The following is a 22,640-nucleotide window of genomic DNA, read 5'->3' on the forward strand; positions in this document are numbered from 1 at the left end:
CTTTACATTACAGTCACCTGTAACTGTTATGTTAACATGGCATTTACATTGCAAAGCTTTCAAATCTCTTTGAATGAATTGAATGCAATTTTTTCAGATTATCAAATTTCCCCACTAACTAAATTCCCGCCAAAAACTTAGAACGCAGCATGTAAAAATTGTGAATGCAACTTTATTCAAGTATATTCATTTTGTTATTCTCGTTTTTTCGCTTATATTTTTCTGTTTCTGTTTTCCCCTTGTTGGTGTTGTGTGTTTTATTTGTTAATTTTTGTTGTTGTTGTGTGTTGTTATTGTTAGTGTACACGAATATTACAATACACAAAAATGTATCTCAATCTTAAGACTTAAGGCAAAAACAATTGATAAACGTATTTAGACAGGAGAAAAACAATTTGAAATTTCGACTAGAACTTAATGGTTACACTTTATTAATAATAATTAGCATAATATATATAAATATATATCATGTGGGCCCGCGCGGAAGAGTCTACTATCCGTCTAAGGACATTGGCGTGGGAGGGGGCTGAGGACATGGATGAGGATAAGGAAAAGGTCTAGGAAAAGTGGGCGGTTGGGTGTCGGCTTGGGAAGGAAGGAAGAAGGATTGCGTGCTTTAACAAATATTGCGTTATGTGCGCCTGGCAACGGATCATGTGTGTATTCTCCAAATATATATATATATATATATATAAATTTGTATATATACATATATTTATATGGGGGCTGTGACGAGTGTGTGTATATTATATCCTTATGTGAGTGGCGTTGTCCGTTTTGGGTTACATGCCTTTAGCAACTACACACACATATGGGGGTTGTTCGTCAGTAGGGTGCCTCAGTTGTTGTTGTGGAAAAATACGATTTTTGAATGTTATAGCAAGTTTCGCCCGAGGACTTCCTCGAAAGGCACTTGTTGCCTCGTCCATTCGCGATGCTCAATAATTTTTTTTCTTTTTTTTTGGTTTTTTTTTAAGTTTGGGAGGTGTACCTCAGTCGTTGGCGATTTTCCCTCCGTTTGTTTTTATTTACAGTGAGGCACCCTGGCGATGTAAGCTTCCTTTTTCCTGGGGGAGTGGGGGCATCACTGCCCTTTTTTGGGGGCTCTATATGTGTGCTATGACTATGCTAGTGCATATGTGTGTGTGTGTTTGTGGGGGGGAGTGTGGGTGTGTGTGGTTTTTGTGTCGTGTGTGTATACATATCGTACGAATATAATGCATGCATTATAAAAATACTTTACTTTATGATTACATTACGTTACTTCATCTTGTTAATTTTAAACTTAAAAAAAAAAATTGCCTGGCTTTAATCCTAGAGTGCCTGCTGCCCATTCATCTGCTAATTCTCGAGAATCCTCCTGGTTTCGGATGGGTTTCCTTATCTCATTTCTTTTCTCTTATAGGCTGTATACAATATATATATATATATATAATTTGTGGATGTGTCTGTGTTCCTCTGCCGATCCTGGGCCAGCTTTTCCTGCTGCTCGGCCTGGCTGCTCTGCCGGAGAGCCAGCTCCAAATGGGCGTCTTTGCCTTAGTCCAGGCTAACCGATATACGATCCTCCATTAGTAACCCTTTAGCCTGTCGGCCAGCGGCGGCTTGATGACCTTGGGCGCATTGGCCCGGGCGATTCGCATCCGTTCGGCGGCTTTGGCCAGCCGCTTTTTGCGCTCATCGACGGTTTCCGAGGCGCGGCGCAGTCGCTGCCGCGCTGCATTCTTCATCAGTCTTAGGGTTCTTTGTACTTCCGTTTCGTTCTGGCGGCGCACTCGATTCGCCTCCGCATTCTTGGCCAAACGCACGCGGTACTCGGCCTCCGATTCCTTGGACCGTTTGTCCCGCATCCGGGCGGCGTTTCTCTCTAGCCGCCTTTCCCTGGCCTCAATCGATTCGTTGCTTCTCCGGCGGGCGGCCTTTTGCGCTCGCGAGGATTGACCTTGCTGCGTCACAGACTGCTGGGCGCTGAGATGAGGCACACCAAGATTGGCAAGGCCCGGTACGCCACCAAGTTGACCGGCCTCGACTACAACGCCAGCGGACAAATGATGATGCAGGGGATGCTGCTGCTGGAGGACCTCCTGGTGGGGATTGCCCTGCTGTTGCTGCTGCTGCTGGTGGGGATTGCCCTGCTGTGCAAAGTTGTTCTCCAGGCTCAGCACCGCCGTTCCAGACGCACTGCCACCGCTGTTCGCTGCACTTACTGAGGCACTGGCTGCGGTTCCAGCGGATCCTGATCCCGATACCGAACCGGAGCCGGACACGGATACGGAGGTGGCTACGGATGAGGCAACGGCTGCCGCCGCGGCCGCCGAACTCGTATAGTTGTTGTACTCTAGGAGGCCCCGATTGCCCGAGTAGAGGGCATGGTGCATGGGACTCTCATAGCTGAGATACTCCGGCTTGATGAAGAACGGATCGCGGGCGGTGAGCGGCGCCGTCGGCGAGTTGAGGAAGTAGAGGCGACTGTGGTGCTCGGTGGTAATGCTCCCTCCGCCACCCACACCCGCTGACATCGGTGGATTTGGTGCGCTCGCTCGCGACTCGCCTTTGGGATCCGGTTGGTGGTGTTTGTGGTGTTTACTCTTTGGCGGCAGTCAGGTCCTTTTGTGGTTCCACCGTGGTTCGCCCTTTTTTTCTTTTCCCGCGCGCCGGGAATTAACACAATTAACTGGCCTGGGCAAAAAAAATGTGGCGAGTAAACAACAAAAGCGACATAACTAATCAATATGGAAAAAAGCTGCAGATCTGGTCCAAAATAGCTTTAAAAATAGCTTTCAATTATTTTGCACAAGCTTTCGGCGCAGTGTGGCCGCACATCGATGGCGAAATAATACCACAGCCACATTGTGGCACTCCCCCACATGAAATAATTATTCTTAAAAACAATCCCTAACTGAAATACAAATGCAAGATCCTATACTATTTAGTGGTAAAATATAAATGAATCGTTTTTTACTATACATTTTTAAATTTTCTATTTCGAAAACTTTTAGTCAAAAGTTAGCCCATGTTTTCATTTATAAATATTTGTAGACAATGAAATTGGCTTATAAAGGTGATTGGATGCAGACATTGGATGCACTTTTTGTTAGGAATTGCAACATTTTTGTTTAAAGTTGTGCATGTTTGATTTTAGATGTTTGGATTTTGAATTTCTTAATTATTAGATAACGTTTTTTATACTTTGTTAGCTTAAATATTTTCAAAAAAATGCGAAAATTTTGATTGCTTGCAATACGGGCGTTTTATTACAATGTTCTTTGATTAACATGATACCCCACTTTCATTTTAATTTTGGTATCCAGAATTTCAACCACATACAAGATTATGTTAATTTATATTCAGCGTTTGTAGTATATGTACATATTTCTTCTTTGAGCTTGGTATCCCATAATAATAATTATAGTTCAGCTCTTAAGCCGCTTCAAACCGCGTGACGTCACATCCAACGCGTTGCGGCTGTAAGTAGAAATGCGTGCGTGCACCTTACTTTGTTGCTTTATGCCAGGCCCTTCTTATTCAAAGTGAAAAATTTTGCAATACGCTACAATACAATGCAAATTTAAAATACTCCATTATTTAGTTATTACATTTTTAAAAGGTATTGCCATCAAAAACAATAAAATGTCATAGTGGCACATATAAATAAATTGTGCTGTAACAGCCGATGAATCGTTACACGGGCGGCGAAGTTGGCTCACGCGCGCATCTCTGGTAGTTGAGTGAATGAATGGTGGAATGACAGCACACGCCATGTTGTACCGCATTTTTGTTTTGGTTCTCGACGTGAACGGACGTGTGTGCTCGTGTTATGCGGCGCCAGTTGGCACAGGTAGCGTAGTTTACCTTTGCCGCTCTACAAAAGTCAAATAACAATAATAACAACGACGACGATAATCGCAAAAGCAACGTCAACTGCAACAATAGGCGCATTCTTAATTGTGTTTACCTTTGATTGTCATTCGCCAGCGATTCACACACAAACGCACACACTGCCACTGGGAGATAAACATACATTTTATAACTGCGATTTGACTGCGTGCGTGTGTCGTCGATTTCTTCCCTCCCCAACTTTGAGCCCCTCTTGTACGCTCATCCTTTTTGTTTGTTTGTTTTTGGTTCTCGTTCTCTCGGGTTTTCCTTCAATTGGAATGTGCAGCGAAAGGAAAGGCATGAAGAAAAGCCAGGCGCAAAGCAAAGAAAAGCAAATGAAAAGCAAAGAACAAATCAGATCCGAGCAACGGTATTCAAATTTATATAAGCACTAACATAATTTATCATTCTCGCATACAAATAAACAAAGACAGACAGACATTCAAGGCAACTACTTTAAAAAGCAGTTAATAATAAATACAACAATTTTACACATTCACATTCCATTTTCATTCTGTTGTGTGTGAAAAACTTATAAGAAAAGCAACAAAAACAACGCGAAACCAACGGCAAATAACAAAAGTATCAAATAAAACAACAGTAAGCAGCAGCAGCAACAACAACAACAAGCAGCATAGCAAAGCAGCGAAGTCAACGGCAAAGAAGAAGAGGAAGAAGCAAGATAAATACATAGCAATTTCGACTAAATAAAGGTATGTGCGACGACGATTTTACTTGACTTTATTATTACTATACTCGCTACTACCCGCTAGAGCGAGAAAGGCATATGTACTACATACATATGTACAATCAGAGGCAAACACACATGCACACACATTTTCATTATTAGTTTAACTCTTCAATTTATTATTGTTATTATTGCTATTGCTGTTGCTATTGCTATTGCCTTTCTATTCCCGTCCCGCTCGCACGCTCCTTGTGCTCTCCTTTTGCGCCGCTCTGCTCTCTCTTCTCTCATTTTTCTTGACCCTCTCTTTCGCTAGTTCTTATTAAAATAGTTACGTTAAATCAGTGCGTTAACTTGTATTCGTGTGTATGTCTGCTGGTGTGTCTATATGTCGGTATCTGTATCTCAGTATGTCTAAAGATTACGTTTTTTGTTCGTTTATTTTGTTTTTTGAATATGCCTACGAAATGTTTAAGGCACTAAGCGTGTGTGCGTTTCTCCGTGTTTATTGTTCTTTCGTATTTGATCACCCGCTTGATAAAATAGAGAAAAACAACAAGTCAGGTTAAAATACGACAATGTCGGTATGTTTTGTATCTGTAAGTGCCCTCGCATCTGTATGTATTGGTGCGTTTGCATTGTACATAAATTGAATTAAGTGAAACTTGTTGTTGTTGTTTTGGTTAGCGGAAATTTCTACACCGCATGTTCGGCGATCACTAAAAAAAATCGAACTACAAATCAAACAAGCACACGCATGCTCAACGGTTTTTCTATGACATTTCCGATAAGTTATTACTTTGATGTCTGAACAAATTCCGATTGGAATCTCGATCGTTATGCAACATTTGAATGTAGAACTCTTGAAAAGATATCGGGTTCCTAAAATGAATTACGTTAAGATAGCTGCCTAATGTTTTTCCCATTATTATTTTTTTTTTCTGTACGAATATATGTAAAATAGTCTACGTTCAGTGTTGGCTAATGCGCCATTTAACTAATTGATATTCCAATTGGTTTCAAATTCAAACGTTAATTTGTAGAATAATTATGAATAAAACACAGCTTTAAAGTCAATAGTATGTGTATTGGATCATTTGTCACAAGCTTGTCATTTTCAGCAAATAAAAAATTGCCTTGAATCCAATGTTTAAATAGTTTTTTGTTACAATGCCCCAGATTTCATGCCACATGACACTTGTTAGGGTAAATGTTATTGTTCTCTTGTCTATTTAATTGTTAGATAATACAATAAATTTGCATTTATTTATACTGAAATCGACATTAAATTATTAAATCCATCAAGCTTGGTAAATTCGAAACAACGATAACAATCTTTCCCATAAGCCGAACTTTGCGTGCTTGACAGATAAATGCGATAACTTGATATTCCGCTATTAAAAGGTTCCTGTTTTGTGCGAATGATCATTGCAACCCCTTTTGTGATCCTTTACTTTGTTCAGGCCCTTCCCTTTTTTTCTATAGCTGCCTAGCTGGCATTTGCAGAAAAAAGAAGACAAAAACCCACTAGACGAGTGGAGCTGCACATATTTGTTAACATTACCATTACCATATCCCATTTCCAATTTCCAAGCTCGCTTCTCTGTGACTCAGAAACAACAAAAACAACAAGCGGAGCTCAAATAAAAACTGCAACAATAATAAGGCAATACACACACCTAGTTACAGCTGGGTTCAACATGATAGTGGTGCTTAAAAATCCATATGTATCTTAATTCATGTTTGTTTAACACTTGAAAAAATACGCCTTTACTTACTATTTAATTGGAAATAAGCATGACAATTTGAGATATTTAATGTTCACAGATAGATATATACTTGAATATAATATTGGAAATATAATTCTTTAAATTAAAATGTATAAGCTCCCTACTTAATATTGAAAAAACATTACAGCACCACTATTTTTGTGGACACAGCTGTTTGTGGTGGCCCATGCACAGGTACACTCGAAGAAACCAAAAAGAAAAACAAAGAGTTGCCGATATGCATATGTAACTACTCGAGTATCATTAAATGCAGATCTCTATAGAAGCATAAAAAACGAAGTCGAAGCAGAGAAGTGACTTTTGAGTGCGGTTTTTTTCATATCGTATCGTTTCGTTTCGTTACCAAGACAAGCAGACAAGACACACAGCCAACAATCCATAATAATCTTCCCGTAATTTATAGTCCAAGACAATTTATGTAATTTACAAATACCAAAAACGAAAGAGACGGCAAAAGGCAAAACTAAAAAAAAGGAAAAATAAGCAAACGAAAGACGATGAGAGCGAATGCAACTGCTGCAGCCAACTAACGATAATAACAATAACGAATAAAAAAAATTTAATAAAAAAGAGAGAAAAACACACGGTGAAAAAAAACATGGCAACACACACGGCAATAGCAATAAACAGCTACAGCAACAACAATAGAGCAGCGTACTAAATAAACAATTCAACAAATTTGATCCGAGGCAAGCACACACACACTCATAAATACACACATCCATAGGTCCACTCACACACACAGATACACACACACTCGACAATCATAGACAACTCACACGCACATAAAAATGCATATGAAGAAAAAATATGTAGGTATGTTTGAATACAAAATATACGACAAATGTAAGTGCAGTAACAGAAAATCAAGAAAAAACAGAAAACACAAAAAATGCAGCCAAATCGAAAGACAAAAGCAAATGGCAAATACAACGCAAAGGCAGTGCAAAGTCAAATGTCGTTGAAGTTCCAAGTCTTTTTGCTTTGTTTGTTTTTGCCCCCCAAGTTTGGTGAACGCATTAAATAAGTAAGTAGTGTTGGGCCAAAGTCCTGGTATTCGACTATATGATACCCCTGCGAAATTGGGATGTTTTGAATGGCATTTCCCCGACTCTACCCACACTCTGGTGTTTTGCAACTATTGTTTTTTCGAGTATACAGTGTACTGGCATATCATTTAGATTATACAATAACTATAACGCTGAAAACTGGTTTTACAGATACAAATTGCTGCTTACAGAAAACTACATATGTATCGAATCAGAGTTCGCTAAATTCCACTAACGTGATTATAGGTATATTTTAGTGTTAGTTTTAGGAAAATTATAGTATGTGCCATTTTGGCTGAAGACCAACTTGCAGGTTTAAATGTGCTACTTTTTAAGATAATAACCAATCCAACCCTTGATACCGCTTATATCAGAATCGTCTTTAAAAGTCTGTAGAAAATGTACAACTTGAACCCATAAACTCTCGCATACACACACAAACACACACACATACATGGAGACAGATGCTAGCTTCAATGTGGTAATTGCATTTATTGCACGTGCTCGTGCTATCTCCTTTGCACCCGTCGCACCCGTCTCTGTCACTCGCATTCGCAAACAAGAGTCAAGTAAAGCACAAAATGTAAGGCCATAAAAATATTTTTCAAGCTGTAAACTTTTCTATGCTGCACAGTTTCTTTGAGTTCTTTTCTTCTTTCTCTTTCTGTGGTTTTCCGACGACCAAACCGCACCAAACGATCTCCTCCCCATTCATCCAGAACCCCTCGCCCACCCGGCTACAGGGTATCAATCAAGCGAGCTCTTGCGGTTGGAGGATTTCCACTGCGATTCCCCTTGGTACGAACAAATGAGGTCAAAATAATAGTAACCCTGTTCTCATTGTCGATCCAATTTGCTGAATTTATATATATTTAAATTCTTGCAAGAAAGTGTCAAAGTAATTCTTCTTAAAATGTTCATTCATTGCTCAACGGGGTTATATCTTAGAATTAATGCCACGAGGAATTTAAACGAAAGGTCAAGGATCACGTACATATATCATATAGTTTGAAAGGCAGTTGGTTACTTTAGGTACTTTATTGCACTAGATCGTAAAGTTTTAGAGATTTCAGGAATGCATCCTAAAGATAGCTCCCTCAGTACTTTGTGTGATTAAAATTGGTTTCTTCCGGTTATAGAAGACTCTTCGCCCTATTCGTAAGGCTCCTAGTATGTTGAACACATCTGTTTGTGTTTTTTTTTTTTGGTTTTTGCAACGCAGTTGGGAAGATGTGAAAAGAGGGCGCTGCATCTTTGATGCTTTTATGGGCAAGTTTGCTGCATATGAAACTTGTCTATTGAGCGCGCCTGGTTCTTTCTTCTGGCTGGTTTCTTCTCTCGCTTCTGGGTTCGTGGTTATTTGGCATCGGCGTTCTTCGGTTCCTTGGTTCCTCGGTTCTCTGTTTGCTATTCGCTCCTCTCATCTGAGGCTTATCTCTGGTCATTGCCAAGTTTTTCATCTAGTTTTTGGCCTGGCTTTTTCCCCTTGCTCCCAGTTTTGATTCCTGTTCTTCTCCTGTCGTCTTCTCAAGCTGTTTCTTTTTTTCTCGGCACTCCCACCCGCCCACACGCAATTCCTTTTGTGGAAGCGGTCGGGTTACTTGGTTTACAGCCCCCTCGTAGCGCTAGTTGTTGTTTTTCTTTATTTGTTTTTTTTTTTTTGACATAATATCCTCGCTCTCCATCATCGTCATCATCGTTTCCGTAATCTTCATTATCAGCGCGATTCTATTTGTTTGCTTGAAGCTTTGCTTTGCTTTGCACGCATACCTTTGGTCTTAGTCTTCAGTCTCTTCAATATCTTTTTTGTTTTCTTTTCAGTTCTGTAGAATTTTAATCGCAATATTTATTTGGGTGTTTCTGCGAAACGAAACCATCAGCATTTATCTAGGTTTTGTTCGGTCGTATGTGTGCATACAATATTGGGGCATAGTTGGGTAAAATTGTTTACATAATCAGATAAACCTGATACCACCGGGTTCGGCTATCGATATCGAGCGACTATCGAAATTAATATCTCGCCAACTGACGGCAAAGAAACAAACAAAATATACAAACAAACAGGCAAGACATTCCAATCTTCTCTTTTATTTTTTTATTATGGTTGAACTTGCAGATGTTTGTGAGTGCACATTTCCTCACACCGACACGCCGGCCACTGTAATCACTCATGCGTGTGTGTATGTGTGTGTGCTGGTGTGTCTTCTTCCGGAGCTATTGTTATTGCAAGTACACGTAAAATTATTGTTCACGTCGCACATTGTCGTGAGTTTGTAATTACCAACCTCACCTCACCTCAATATCCCATCTCTTTACCACCGACCGTTCATATGCGGTCTCAATGTGCAGCACAGTGGTCGCTTGCTAAGTGAAACAACCTGCTTCACTGACCTGTAACTAAGAAAAGTTTCAAAATAACAATAACAACAAGTAGAATAATATGTCTAAGATTACCTTATCTTGGATTTCAATAAGAAGTGATTCAACCTAATCGAAAAGATCATACATACATATTTATGTACATGCATACACTTTATCGGATCAAAACAGCAAAACCTTCTCTCTGTTACACACATACAGTATAGTATATTAAATATACCCCATTCTCCTGACAGTTCCGAGTATTAAAATAATAAACACATCTGGAAATCGGGCCTTGCATCAGTATATCATTATTTATTAATGGTGTGAGTTTCATCAACAAATTCCCACTTGTAAATCGGAGAACGGGTTAGTGTAAACAAGCAATAGACACTATCGTGTTTAAAGGAACATATTTTTATTATTATTAATATTTGATTATCATATTGTATTGGAATTGGTGGAGTTAAACAACTCGAATGTATTTGGGAAGCAAATTGGGAGACATCACTGTAGTTGGCCATGCATGTTCTTATGCCTGTGTAAGTTGTAGATACAAATAATGATATTCTTTTTGGGGGCATTGCATAATCAGTATAATCTCTTTAGCTTGCACCCTCCACCCTTCCGCTTTCTTCTCACACATCTGTCTTCCTATCGGTCTGCTGGCCGTATCTTTCTTTTTGCCCCCTAAACTGTTGCATGCAGGAGAGTCTCAACTTAATTATGAACACAGCAGTTTGTTATGCAAGGCCATGGAGGCCTTTCTTGCTTATTTTCCATACTTCTTCGGTTTCTTGATCTGTGATCTTCAGATGGAAAAAAGCAAAAAAAAAAAAAAAGTATGCCGGTCGGTGAGCTTACAGAAGAATTGCCCACTTCTTGTTCTTCTTAAGCTTATTATTTGGAATACTTTCTAAGTCAACGACAGCATTTAGAATTTATCCAGTACTACTTGCGCACACACGGTACGAATAGCGATAAAAGAGTTTACTTTGTCATTGCGCGTTCTGTCTTCAATTCTTCTAGATGTGCTTCTTCGTCTTCTCGGCGTTCTTGTGCTCCTATTGTGTTCTATACCATTCCATAGCCGTCCGCAAATATGCTCACAAATATTAAATTCTGTATGGTACGGTACGGTATGGCATGGTATGGTATGGTGTATATGTATGTCTGTATGTATAGTAAAAACCCACCATCTAAAGACCGCCACCACCCACCTCCCACCGCCCCCTTGTAAGTTGGTCGTTCGTGTGCGGTGTATAAATTTTCTGTGGAACTGTACAATAGCTAAAATAATCATAAAAAAGAAATAACAAAGTTTTAAGTCCCACAGTGTGAGTGGAGGTAAACCAACAAGCGCAGGCAACCAACACACATGTTTCTCCCTGGGATATATGGGATAGTAAGTGTAAGTAGTGTGTATTTGCTTTTCTCGGCGCGACTTCTTGAATAGTTGTAGAGTAAAGTTGTTCAGTTCAGCTCAGTTCAGTTCAGTTAAGTTGAGCTGAGTTAAGTTGAGTTCGGTTTGGTTTCGGGTTCGGGTTCGGGTTCGTTGCTGTTCGTGTTGGGGTTCGCTTCGGTTTGTTTGGAGCTTCAAGACTTCGGCTCAACGATTTGAAATCTTCTCTCTCTCTCTCTAGTCTCCTAGTCTTGTCTTTGTGCAGAAGCAGAAATCTCGAGTTTCTTGACTTTTCTGCCTGCTTTTCCGCTCGACTCTTACGCACTACCTCCCACCTCCCCCAAAAACCCTCTTCTCATAAGTAATAAGCATTTCGTTTGTTATAAAGTTTTTTTTTCTTTCTTGCTCCGTATTCCGTACATTTCCTCATATGTGTAAAACCGCGACGTTTCCCACCACCATTGCTCCGCCCCTCCCTGGCCAACTTCGGACGTCTTTATATGGGTTTCATTTTATTTAATTTTTATTTTAAACTTAAACAATGTCTGGCGCTGACTTGAAATGGCAATTGATAGAGGTGGAAGCGAGAGGGATAGCTCCATATGCGGGCCGCTTACAGAGGACAGACATGGAAACTATTCATATACAGTCGAACTTCCATAATTCCAACCACCATCTGTCTCATAGAAATTCAAGTTTCTTTTAAAGATTATTTATGGAACGCAAACAAGTTTTGTTTCTCGAATTATTTGTAATAAAAAAAGTGGTTCCAGTTTTATAGTCTACGAACGCTTTGACTTTGACATTTTTGTACTTTGAATTCGTTATAAACTTACAGTATTAATTAAATATTTCAATAAACTTTAAACGAAGGCTCTGAAATCGTATGTTCCAAAGAGCCTTGGCAGGACGTTGAAAAGTATGCAATGATATTTGCAAACGTTGTTTCGGGCGTTTTCTGGTAGTACTTTGTGATATTCAGATTTGTGATAATGTTACGAATGTTAGTTACGTTTAAGTGAAAATTTATTCATATCCTCAAAAGGATTTTAAAAGTACTGCAACTAATAATTTTATATCCATGATATTTGCGTTGGGGTTACAGAAGATCCACAATGTTCACAATACTCGCATGCATTATGTTTCTTCAGGGAGTGGGAGGCGGCGGGGTTTAGCACTCGTTGTACAAATATGTATTGCAAATTGCTTTGGTCTTTTTACCAGTTCCAGTTTCCAGGTGCTATTCCCCTCTCTTGTTCGCTCTCGCTCTTGCTCTCTGTGCATCATTATGCGAGAGCTTATTCTTGTTCTCTTTCCCCAATGCAGATGGAGGAAAAAAGAGAGATCGCGCAGAAGATCAAAACAGAATTTCAATTTGCAAACTCATGTGGCTAGGATTCTTAACCCCCCATTGCCCCCACATAGACTGCGTTTTTTTTTGTTTTGTTTTTGTTTTCTCTTCTTTTTCTTTTTTTGGGATATGATTTTTTGCAAAAAGTTCTCGGGAGGCGAAACTGGTTAAGAATTTTTGCATTCCAGTGCTGAACTTGAATTGCATTTGGAATTTGTTCGTAGTTCTCGTGCTGTGTTCCACGCATTTTCCATTTCCGTTCGTTCACCTTGTTCTTTTCAGTAGTTGTGGGGGGTTTTGAGTTGAGTAGATGGGGAGTGGGGAATGGGGAATGGGGGGAGGTAAATGGAATGGAAACGCCGATAGTTCGATGACTTTGCCGCTGGCTTATCGATGACGCTGGTGATTTATTGATCGAGATGAGTTTATCGATGGAGCAAAAATGGCGAACTAAAACTTAATTGCTCAACTAAATTACAGTAATTTGTCTCATTCCATAATGTGCGAAAGAGAGCGAGCATGAATTTATCGTACTCTGTGCGCTTTGTCTTCCGCCCTATCTCGTCTATAAACCCCCCGAACCTCACCTCCCCACCCCTTAATTTCAACTTTGTAGATATAAAGTTTTATTTCATTTCGTTTCGTTACGATTTTTGCTATTATTATTTGTTCGTGTCTCACTGTCACTGTATCTGTGAGATACCCCTGTTGTAACAGTGTGTGTGTGTGTGAGAGTGTGTGCATGAATGTTATTTTTTAGTTTCGACTTGTTTTCTTTTGTGTAATTTTATTTTCGTATGTGCCTGTGTGTGTGTATCAAGTTCATAACTTTTGTACGGCGGCTACGACAGTAAGAATTGTTTTGTTGTTGCTGCTGTTGTTTTTGTTGAAATCCACACAATAAATATATGCTTTTACGTATGTTTGTACGCAGGGGGCAAGGAGTATGTTTGTATCAGTGTGCCATTGTGTTGCCATAACTGTGTGTGTGCCTGTTTTTTTTTTTTATTTTTCACATTTATTTTCTAGTTTGCTCGCTCAGTGTTTTGTTAACTCTTATTTAGTTTTCTTTGCGTCTTAAACGTCGTTGCCTGTGTATCATACGTCAATGTGTGTATATATAAGTATGTTTTTTTCGTACACATATTTTTCGTTTATACCCCATTATTAATAAATAGTTTTCTTGTTCTGCTCTGCATTCCCATTTCAGTTTACCAAACGTCGTCGGTACAATCGCAACGTTTCTTTTCCACGTTTCGGATTCTCCGTGCGTTAGCTCTCCATTCCGTACGTTCCGCGCGCTTCTTTCTCGCGTGAGAGAGTGCCACTTGTTGCCGGTACTCTTTATCAATCCATCAATCCATCGATACCGGGACTTGGTAACTGATTGATCTGGTCCACCTACTGGCGGAGATTTGCGGTACGACGACGCTTAGTGGAAACAGAAGGACCCCGAACCATTGGAAGGCATGCAGTTGATGGCCAGCGGTTACTCCTGTTACTCCTGCAGCAGCTCCATCTCCTTCGATTCCAGTTCCAGTTCCCTCCGTTCCACACTCTCGCGATGGAGAGCGAACAGCAGGAGGTTGTGGGCGGAAGTGCGCCACTGTGTCGCATCTGCATCACCACCCACCAGCAGCAGAACAACACCACCACAGCCGCAGCCAACCTGCCAATGATACCCATCTTCGGCGAGGATGCGCTCTGGCAGAAGATTACCACGCTGGCCAACGTCAAGGTGAGTGTCAATCGCAGAATAGGGGAAATGAAATGGGAAATGAAATGGGGGCTGACAGTAAAAAGGGGAGCAATCCAAACACCAAGAAATCCGAACGGAAGAGCAAGCCAAGCAGGTGACGAAGAAAAAGCGGGTGAACCGAAGGTCAAGAATTGCAGACTTCCCATACAGTGGTCACATGCAAAGTAATACTGTACTGTAGAGCTATAAAGTATTGCAACGTATTATAAAGTAGTTAGGACCAGGTCTAGAAACCTACATAAGCAGGTTTACCTGAAGTAATTCAGTTTGTAGAACATGCCATATAGGTTTCCATTTACATAGACCTCTTATCATCTTCAGATGGTAAACTTTTTGATAAGAAATGTTTTAGGGCCGCTTTTATAATGGCTGATCAAAATAAACTAGCACGTGGAGTGGCCTAATATTCATAAAAATGTTCATTCCACAATGGGAAACATTTTTATATAATTTATCAAGCATTTTTTTTTATTTCAATGAATGTTCTAATGTGCTAGCTAGCGACCACTGTAGTTATTGATTTAAATGTTTTGCTGTGAATAGCTTGTTTTCTTTTCTATCCCATTGATTCTGGAGAGCTTTTCGAGCTGTTTGCCTATAAAATCGATCCTAATTTGTATTCCATACATACCATGCCATCACCGAGGGCTTGGAATACATCAAAATTTGAAACACATGCAATGGCAGGAAGCAAATTGTGTTTGGTCTTATTCCATTTTGCCATTTTACCATTTTGCCCAAGGTATTTGCACATGCATAGTTGAGCTGAAAGATGTTTTTAGGGTATCTGTATTTAGTTTTAACGAGGTGTGTCGACTATTCGAGCCCACTGTTTGTGTGTAATCCAAGATTGTTGTTGTGTTCTTCTTCGTGGAATACTAAAACTAAAAAAAGCAAACACATGAAAGTTATTCACACCAACACCAACAGCAACAGCCACTCGGCGTATTTATTATTCATATTAATTTTCATACACATTCGCCCGTACGTACGTACATATGTACATAATATATCTTATATCTTATATCCGAGCCACATAAGTGTGTGTGTAATTTGGAATCAGTTTTCATTGCTTTGTCTTGTTGCTCCACTCCTCTTTGGCCATTTATTCTGTTTGATGTTTATTTGTTCCATGGAATGGTTTCGGTTTCGGCTTCGGCTTTGGTTAGTTTATTTTATTCATATTGTGTCTTGTGTATTGTGTATACAATTTTTTCCAACGAGCATTTCATATTTTTTCCGTTTGCCGTTCGTTCGATGGAATTTCTTGTGGGTCTTGTCTTCGCATTTTGTATTTCTTCATTTCATTTCGTATCTTTTCGTTTCTCTACTCTGTCTTGTCTTGTCTTTTGTAAAATAATTTACCGTTTGAAATTGCTGTTTAGAAGTGTTTGCTTTGCTTGTATGTTTGAATGTTTGTATGTGCTTGGCTTAATTCCATACATTTTTCCTTTACTTAACTTTACAATCTTGGCTCTCTTGACTCTCTTTCGCCAGCTCCTCCTAATCTCTGTCGCTCTCGTACACGAAGAGATACAAATAGTATGATAGAAAATATGTATATGGCACTACGTATACTATGTATTGCTATAAAATATATAATATAGCTATAATTTTACACGTGCCAATTATCTAGATTTCATTCAGGTACAAAAAAAACATTATTCATGTCTAAAGCTATCAACATTGTATTGAGCAGCGATGGGACTTGAATTCGGTCCTTGAAAATGTTATGTAATAATGGAGTCAGTACTTTTCGCTCTGTGTATTCGCTCTTTGCCCATTTTCCACTTTATGTTCGGCTTAGACGTTCGTTGGCCCCTCGATTCTGGGCCGGTAAGGGGAAAGGTAAGGGGTAAAGTGAGGGGCGGCACGTGAATGTGAATGGGGTGGCTCTGTGTGTTTTTCCTCGCCTGTTTCTCGCCTGTATGTGGTATGTCTTCGGCCCCTTATTCGCATTTGGTGCTTTTACAATTCATGTGCATATTTCAATTTGATTTTCTCCTTATGTGTTTTTCCTCAACCGTTGAAATGCTGCAATTTTCTGGTTTATTTGTGCAATTTTCCCACTTGAGTAGATTATGTTGCCAATTCAAGGAATTTTATGTTGTCATTTGGCATTTGTGAGGTCTGTTTGCAATCTGGCAACGCCTGGGAGTACCGTTGTCCTTCAATTTTCATATATTTTACAAGTTTATTTTAGCTACAGATTTATTATTAAATCAAATAAAAAGTGTTGCCTAAATAATGCTTGGCAATTTCACTAATGTAGTAGGTAATCATATGTATTATGATCAAATTTGAAAATCTGTCATTTCCGTTTGTATTTATGAGTAATCACTTAATCAAAGCGAGCTTTGTAAATCGATAATCTGTATTTTTCCGTCACTCTGGCTGTTTTGATGGCTGTTACATTTGGCAGAGGTAAAACTTGCATATAAAACCTATTTTTACATTGTTTTTTTTTTACCCTCTAGATTAGTAAAAACGACACCCTACCGCAACAGGTGTGCGTTGGATGTGCTAAGACGGCCATATCGGCGTGCGTGTTCAAGAAGAAGTGCGAGGAGGCGGACAGTTTTTATCGCCAGCAACTGAGGCTCCAGAAGATCGAGGGCGCGGATCCGCTGGAGGCGAGTGCTGCTGCCGACCAGACCAAGAGCAGCGGCTGCAGCAGTGGCAGCGGGAGCAGCAGTGCCAGCGGAAGCGGCAGCAGTTCCACCAGCAGCAGTTCATCATCCGATGATGAGGACGAGGACAATGACCAGGAGCAGGATAACGACAATGATGTCGCAGTTAGCGAAGCACAAAAACGCCTCCAAAATGGCCATGGACAGTCCATTAATGGTCATCGCGGGGATGAGGCTGATCAGATCCACGATGAGATTGATGACCACCACGAACCAGGACGTGATGCCGGTCCAGAAGACGAACTACTCAGAAACGGCCTAGAGTTGACGGCAAACCACGAGGATGACAATGATGTGGAGGAAATCAATCCCTTAAATCAGCACCATAACGATGATGGCGAGATAACCGGCCATGGCGGTCATCCCAAGGAGCCCTTCGACTTCAATTCCATTCGTCTGATGCAGGAGTATATGCAACATCAGATGAACAAGTTTCCCAATGGCTCCGCCACCGGTCCGCCCGGTCAGGATATGGAGCTCGATCTCGACCAGCAGCACCACGATGGCGACGATGATGAGGATGAGGAAATGTCGCTGCCGCTTATACCCGAAATTGAATTGATCACGCCGGGGGATGAAGCTTCAGCGGATCCGTCGAATCCAAATGATTTGGTCAACGGAGTCGGCGTTGGCGTGGTTCAGGGATTGCAGGAGCCTGGTTTCCAATGCCCTCATTGCTATCAGATCTTTGAGATGAAACAGATCCTCAAAGCGCACATGCAGAGCGTCCATGGAGCACCGGGTCCGGTGTATGAATGCAGCAATTGCCGCAAGACCTACTTCTACAAGCGTTTTCTGGAGAAACACATACGACGCGGTCGTTGTGTCAAGAAGCGTCGTAACCAAACGTGAGTGTAATCGAATAGATTGGTATATTGAATTATCTATTGTATTTATTGGTTTTTCAGTCGACCGATGCAGTGCTCGGATTGTCATGTCCTCTTCCCTACAGGCCATCATCTGGGTTGGCATAAGCGCACCGGTTGTCCTTCGAAGGCGGCCAAAATGTAAGTGATTTATCGGAAAAAAACATTATATGTGAGACAAACTATCTGGTTCTTCGTTTTAACAGGCCACTGCAACAGCTTTTCAAGCAAAACATTGTGCAGTTTAATAATTTCCCCAAGCGAGTTGCCGCCGGAGGAGCACGCAAGCCCACGGCTCCCGATCTGCACATAAACAATCGCAAGTAAGTTATAGATATTGCATTTAACTTTAAGAACCTTACTGATTATTTGATTGATCTTTAAGACTTGGGCTGGCCAACAAGAGAAAGGGACGCACTCGCATCAAGTTGGATGCAAAGAAGATTGCCCTGGCCAAGCAGTTGATATTGCGAGAGGCCACCACAACGGTGATCGCCAACGAGCTGAACATCTCGCGCACCTTTGCCTGGCGCTTGCGTAAAAGTCTGGTGAATGGAGTCAGTTTGCATGAGCGCGTCGTGGATCCATCGCAGGAGGAGCAGCACCTGCAACAACTGCAACAACAGCAGCAGCACCAACACCATCATCAGCAAATACAGCTGCAGCATCAACAGCAGGAGGATCAGCAGCAGGCAGCAGTTGCTGCGGCGGCACAAGCGGAACGTGAACGAGAACACCATCATTTGAGTCTTCCCTATAGTCACCTCGGCTTGGGCCTTATCAAAGAAGAACGACAGGACAGCGAGGATGAGGAGCATCAGCAGCAACAGCAGCATCACCATCCTTCACATCATCAACTGGGCCTAGTGGATGAGTGCGGAGCAGACGAGATCGGAGCTGAGGAAACAGCGGGATATATGGGTGATGAGGATGCCGTTTGTGGATTGCTCCACAATGGCTACGATCCTGATCCCGATTCCGATCACATTGATCACGATCCCTTCGAGGGCACCGAAAACAATGAACACCAATCGAATGGTGGACGACCCGGATCTGCTTCGCCCGCGCCGCCAATACCGCCGCCAACGCTGGGAAGTTCTGGGATGCCAGTGCCAGTGCAAGTACATGCTGCCGCGCGGCCCGACGTGGAGGTCTATAAACGTCTGCTGGCCGAGTCACAGCACTTTCCCCACATCGTCAACGCCCAGCAGTTGCAGATGCAGCAACAGCAACGCGAGCGGGAAAGGGAGCACCGAGATCGCGGGCGAGAGCAACTGCAGCAACAGAAGGCCCACAACGGTGGAATGCCGATGTTAACTCGTTATCCGACCTCCGTCATGTAAGACTACATTTTCCATAAACCATAAATCATACATTCAAAATCATAAATGCCGTTCAAGATTATTTAAATGCTTATGAAATCGATTTTATTTAATCTATCATAAATGTATAAATAGTCTTATCACTCAGTCATAAATATTTTAGCTTTAATAATATGATTAGCGACCGTTCCTATCAAATTTTATAGTTTATTTCTGGTTGCTCATTTAGACAGTTTTTTTTAGCCCAAACTCGAAAACCCGAAAATTCGATTTAATATTCCCAACTTGAAATGGTATACCTCGATAAGTTTTTAATATCATCTAACAAGTAATTAGCCTTGGTACTCAGCTACATAAAAGTCAGTTTATAAAAAATATGTGATAGCAAGAGATAAGATATATATTTACAATTCAAAATAGGCTCAAAATCTAATCGTAATCGTGTTCCATATTCAATAGGCACGCCCTGCCCGTCAACCTGTCCCTGCGTTCCATGCCCCACATGAACAGCAACGAGAGGTGAGTTTCAAGCGAGTGCTTAAGTCAGTAAACACATCCATTAATTTCTTAATCTTCCTTCGCAGCAATGGCAGCTCCAGCAGCAACACTGCAGCTCCAGTGCCCGTTTTAGGCTCATCTGCAGCCTCGGCGACTGTTACGCCAACCGGCAAGAAGCCCCGCAAGCCGAACGTCTTTATCGATGACGAGAAGTATGCCATGGCCAAGTTGCTGGTGGCCCAGAACTCCTCCACCATGGAGATAGCCAGGGCACTCAATGTTTCGCAAATGACGGCCTGGAAAGTGCGCGATGCCATTCTAAAGGGAGTGCCGCTCTCCTATCGCAACAAGCGTTCCGATGGCAGGCATTCGGATGAGTTCAGCGTCAAGGAGCAGCAGCAGCATCAACAGCAGCAACAGCATCAGCAGCAGCATCAGCAGCAGCATCAGCAGCAGCATCAACAGGAGCAACAGCAACGCCAGCAGGAGATGCAACGTCAGCAGCAACAGCAAATGGAACTAATCAAGCAGCAACGCCAGCAACAGGAGCTGCTACTTCAACAGCAGCAGCAGCAACAGCAACAACATCAGCAGCAACAGCAACTGCGCCACCATACACCAGCGGACACATCACACTATCAGCAACAACAGCAGACGACACCAAAGCTGCTGCATCCTCGCCGCCGTCTAAAGGCCGCGGAACGTGAGCTGCGCGACAAAGAGATCACACGCGAAATACTCGAGCTGATCAAAGAGGACAGCAACATTCAGTACTGGAAGGTGTCGGCCCGCCTGGCCGAGAAGGGCATCAATATATCGCCCTCGTCCGTCTGCCAGAAGCTCAAGTCGATGGGCATCCATAGGCGCTGGAAGCCGGGCGACAAGCCACCCATGCTGGCCATCAGCCAGCTGAAAGCGGCCACAGTGGCGGCTGCCGCAGCGGCAGCTGGCTTAGCCGGCGTCGGCGGTGTCGTTGGTGGCAGTGCTGGACTGGGTGGCAGTAGTTTTGGCCTGGCCGACGACAGCTTCGATCAGCAGCAGTTTGACATGGGCGGGCCGCACTTTCTCAGTGCCTTCACCCGCTAGTAGATCGACCAGAAGTCCTCCCCAGACCTAGAATTATATATTAGACTCATTGGAGTGGTTCAAAATCGTACGTCAGCATATAAACTAGAGGGCAAATTAGGTAAAACATTTTGGTTTGGAAATTTTTGATTTAGGACTTCATTTCACACTTACAAAGAAGATATACAAGCCGGAGTAAAGATGGTTGATAGGATCAAATTCTAGTAGATACTGATTGAAATAAGAAAAGAATTAATTACCATTTCCAAGACAAAACGTCTATATAGTGTCCGCAATTACGACTTCAGTTAAATAAGATATTTTATTCGAGCCACCCAAATCGACATACATAGAACAGCACAGCAACAACAACTTGTATTTTTTATATAGTATTTGAAAGGGAGAGCGCGCTTGAGATGTATTTGTATTTTTAATCGATATGAGATAGCATATATGGTACGATTCTGTATTAGATTTATATATCCAATATATATATGCTAAGCATTCCTAGAATGTCACACACAAAAGAAAAAACACGCCCAAAAACACGTTCATTCCAAGTGAGGAATTGATTTCCTTCCTTTAATTTCAGCAGCTTCCTTTTCCTCGTCCTCCATCCACGCACACACTTACATACACTACACCAACACACACTTAGTTCATAATTTGAGTTATTTAATTAATATTTATTGATCGCATGTCCTTGTGTGTGTGTACTTTTCAACTGAGAAATGTATTTAAAAATGTTCACCATGTTTTATTAATTTATTTTACTCACGCACACACACACGCATACAAGCAATTATTGAGTAGTGAACTATTATTTAGTTAAATTAATGCATCAAACGATTAAATAACAATCAGAACAAAGCGAACGGAAGCAGAACAAACAGCAGCTGGTTGAAAGTTGAGAGAGCTAGCAACATAGCAACATAAGTGCAATTATAAACTAAACCTAAAAATCAACAAGAATGTCTAACATTATCGTGTAACCGAGACAGAAGATAGGAGAGTGGTACATGGGAGAAAGAGAGGGAAAATCAAATGTCATATTTAAAATCTAAACACCACTAAACACTAAACTTTCCGCTAAATCAAAATCAGAAAGTATAGACAAAATATATATACAAATCAAGCCCTTACATTTCGGTCTTAAATTAGTTTAGGTAAATTAAAATAAAATTGTTTTCAGATGAATAACCTGATGTATACATACATTTCCAAAGATTTACCAAAACTTCGTTTAGCCTCAGGCAGGCAAAAACATTTTAAAAATCAAACGCAAAAGGTTTCTTTTTAGTGGTGTTTTTAGTACAATTTTGTAGTTTAATAAATTCGTGTGGGAATCCACTAATATACTAACTTTCCCATTTTCCGCTTTCTTTCTCCCGATCGTTTTCCACATAGACAGAGTTACTCCGAATCCATCCTCCAACCAAGCCCCAATTTAAGTAATATATTTATGGAAACAAGACAAACATACGAGCAATGTTTAAAACTTCGTAGCCAATTGTTAGTAAAAAAATGTGAGAGTAACCACAAAAGAACAAAGCGAAAAGAATTGAAAATGAAGACAAGTTATGCCGAGCACTCGGAACTGTATTTATTTACAGCCAATTTTAGGAACATGTATTTTATTATTTTTTTTTTTTTTTTGTTGCGGGTGAACTTCGTCTGCGATTTATTTTTGTATAGCTTTTAAGGTCGGCAGTTAGAGCGAAAGAGATAGCTAGAGATTGAGAGAGAGAGAGAGGGCGAGCAAGCGAGATAGTATTTTTTTTTACATTTTTGTACAATTTAAAATTGTAACTGCTTTTTATCAATCAATCAATGAATGATTCCCTCCCTCCACAAGCCCACACACATACAAAACACACACACGCGTACTGTGCGAAGTATTTTCTATATTCATTACATATA

General features: G+C 41.0%; 2 protein-coding genes across 3 annotated transcripts; one reads left to right on the plus strand and one right to left on the minus strand.

Annotated features, from left to right (window-relative positions):
• Positions 1-152: 152 nt before the first annotated feature.
• Positions 153-2,767, minus strand: LOC6524061 (AF4/FMR2 family member lilli). The gene has a single exon (XM_002099894.3). The coding sequence runs from the start codon at positions 2,517-2,519 to the stop codon at positions 1,572-1,574; it is 948 nt and encodes a 315-aa protein (XP_002099930.1). The 5' UTR covers positions 2,520-2,767; the 3' UTR covers positions 153-1,571.
• Positions 2,768-3,769: 1,002 nt separating this feature from the next.
• LOC6524062 lies at positions 3,770-22,278 on the plus strand. Of its 2 annotated transcripts, XM_002099895.4 has the most exons (9): positions 3,770-3,838; positions 4,166-4,592; positions 13,731-14,258; positions 16,757-17,817; positions 17,878-17,976; positions 18,042-18,158; positions 18,221-19,174; positions 19,617-19,676; positions 19,742-22,278. In XM_002099895.4, the coding sequence occupies exons 3-9, from the start codon at positions 14,085-14,087 to the stop codon at positions 20,739-20,741; spliced, it is 3,465 nt and encodes a 1,154-aa protein (XP_002099931.2). In that variant the 5' UTR covers positions 3,770-3,838; positions 4,166-4,592; positions 13,731-14,084; the 3' UTR covers positions 20,742-22,278. The 2 variants fall into 2 exon arrangements, with proteins under 2 accessions (XP_002099931.2, XP_039230607.1); XM_039374673.2 differs by having other exon boundaries at positions 3,770-4,592.
• The last annotated feature ends 362 nt before the right edge of the window (positions 22,279-22,640 follow it).

The sequence above is a fragment of the Drosophila yakuba genome, chromosome X, assembly GCF_016746365.2.
Source record: "Drosophila yakuba strain Tai18E2 chromosome X, Prin_Dyak_Tai18E2_2.1, whole genome shotgun sequence".
Lineage (NCBI taxonomy): Eukaryota > Metazoa > Arthropoda > Insecta > Diptera > Drosophilidae > Drosophila > Drosophila yakuba.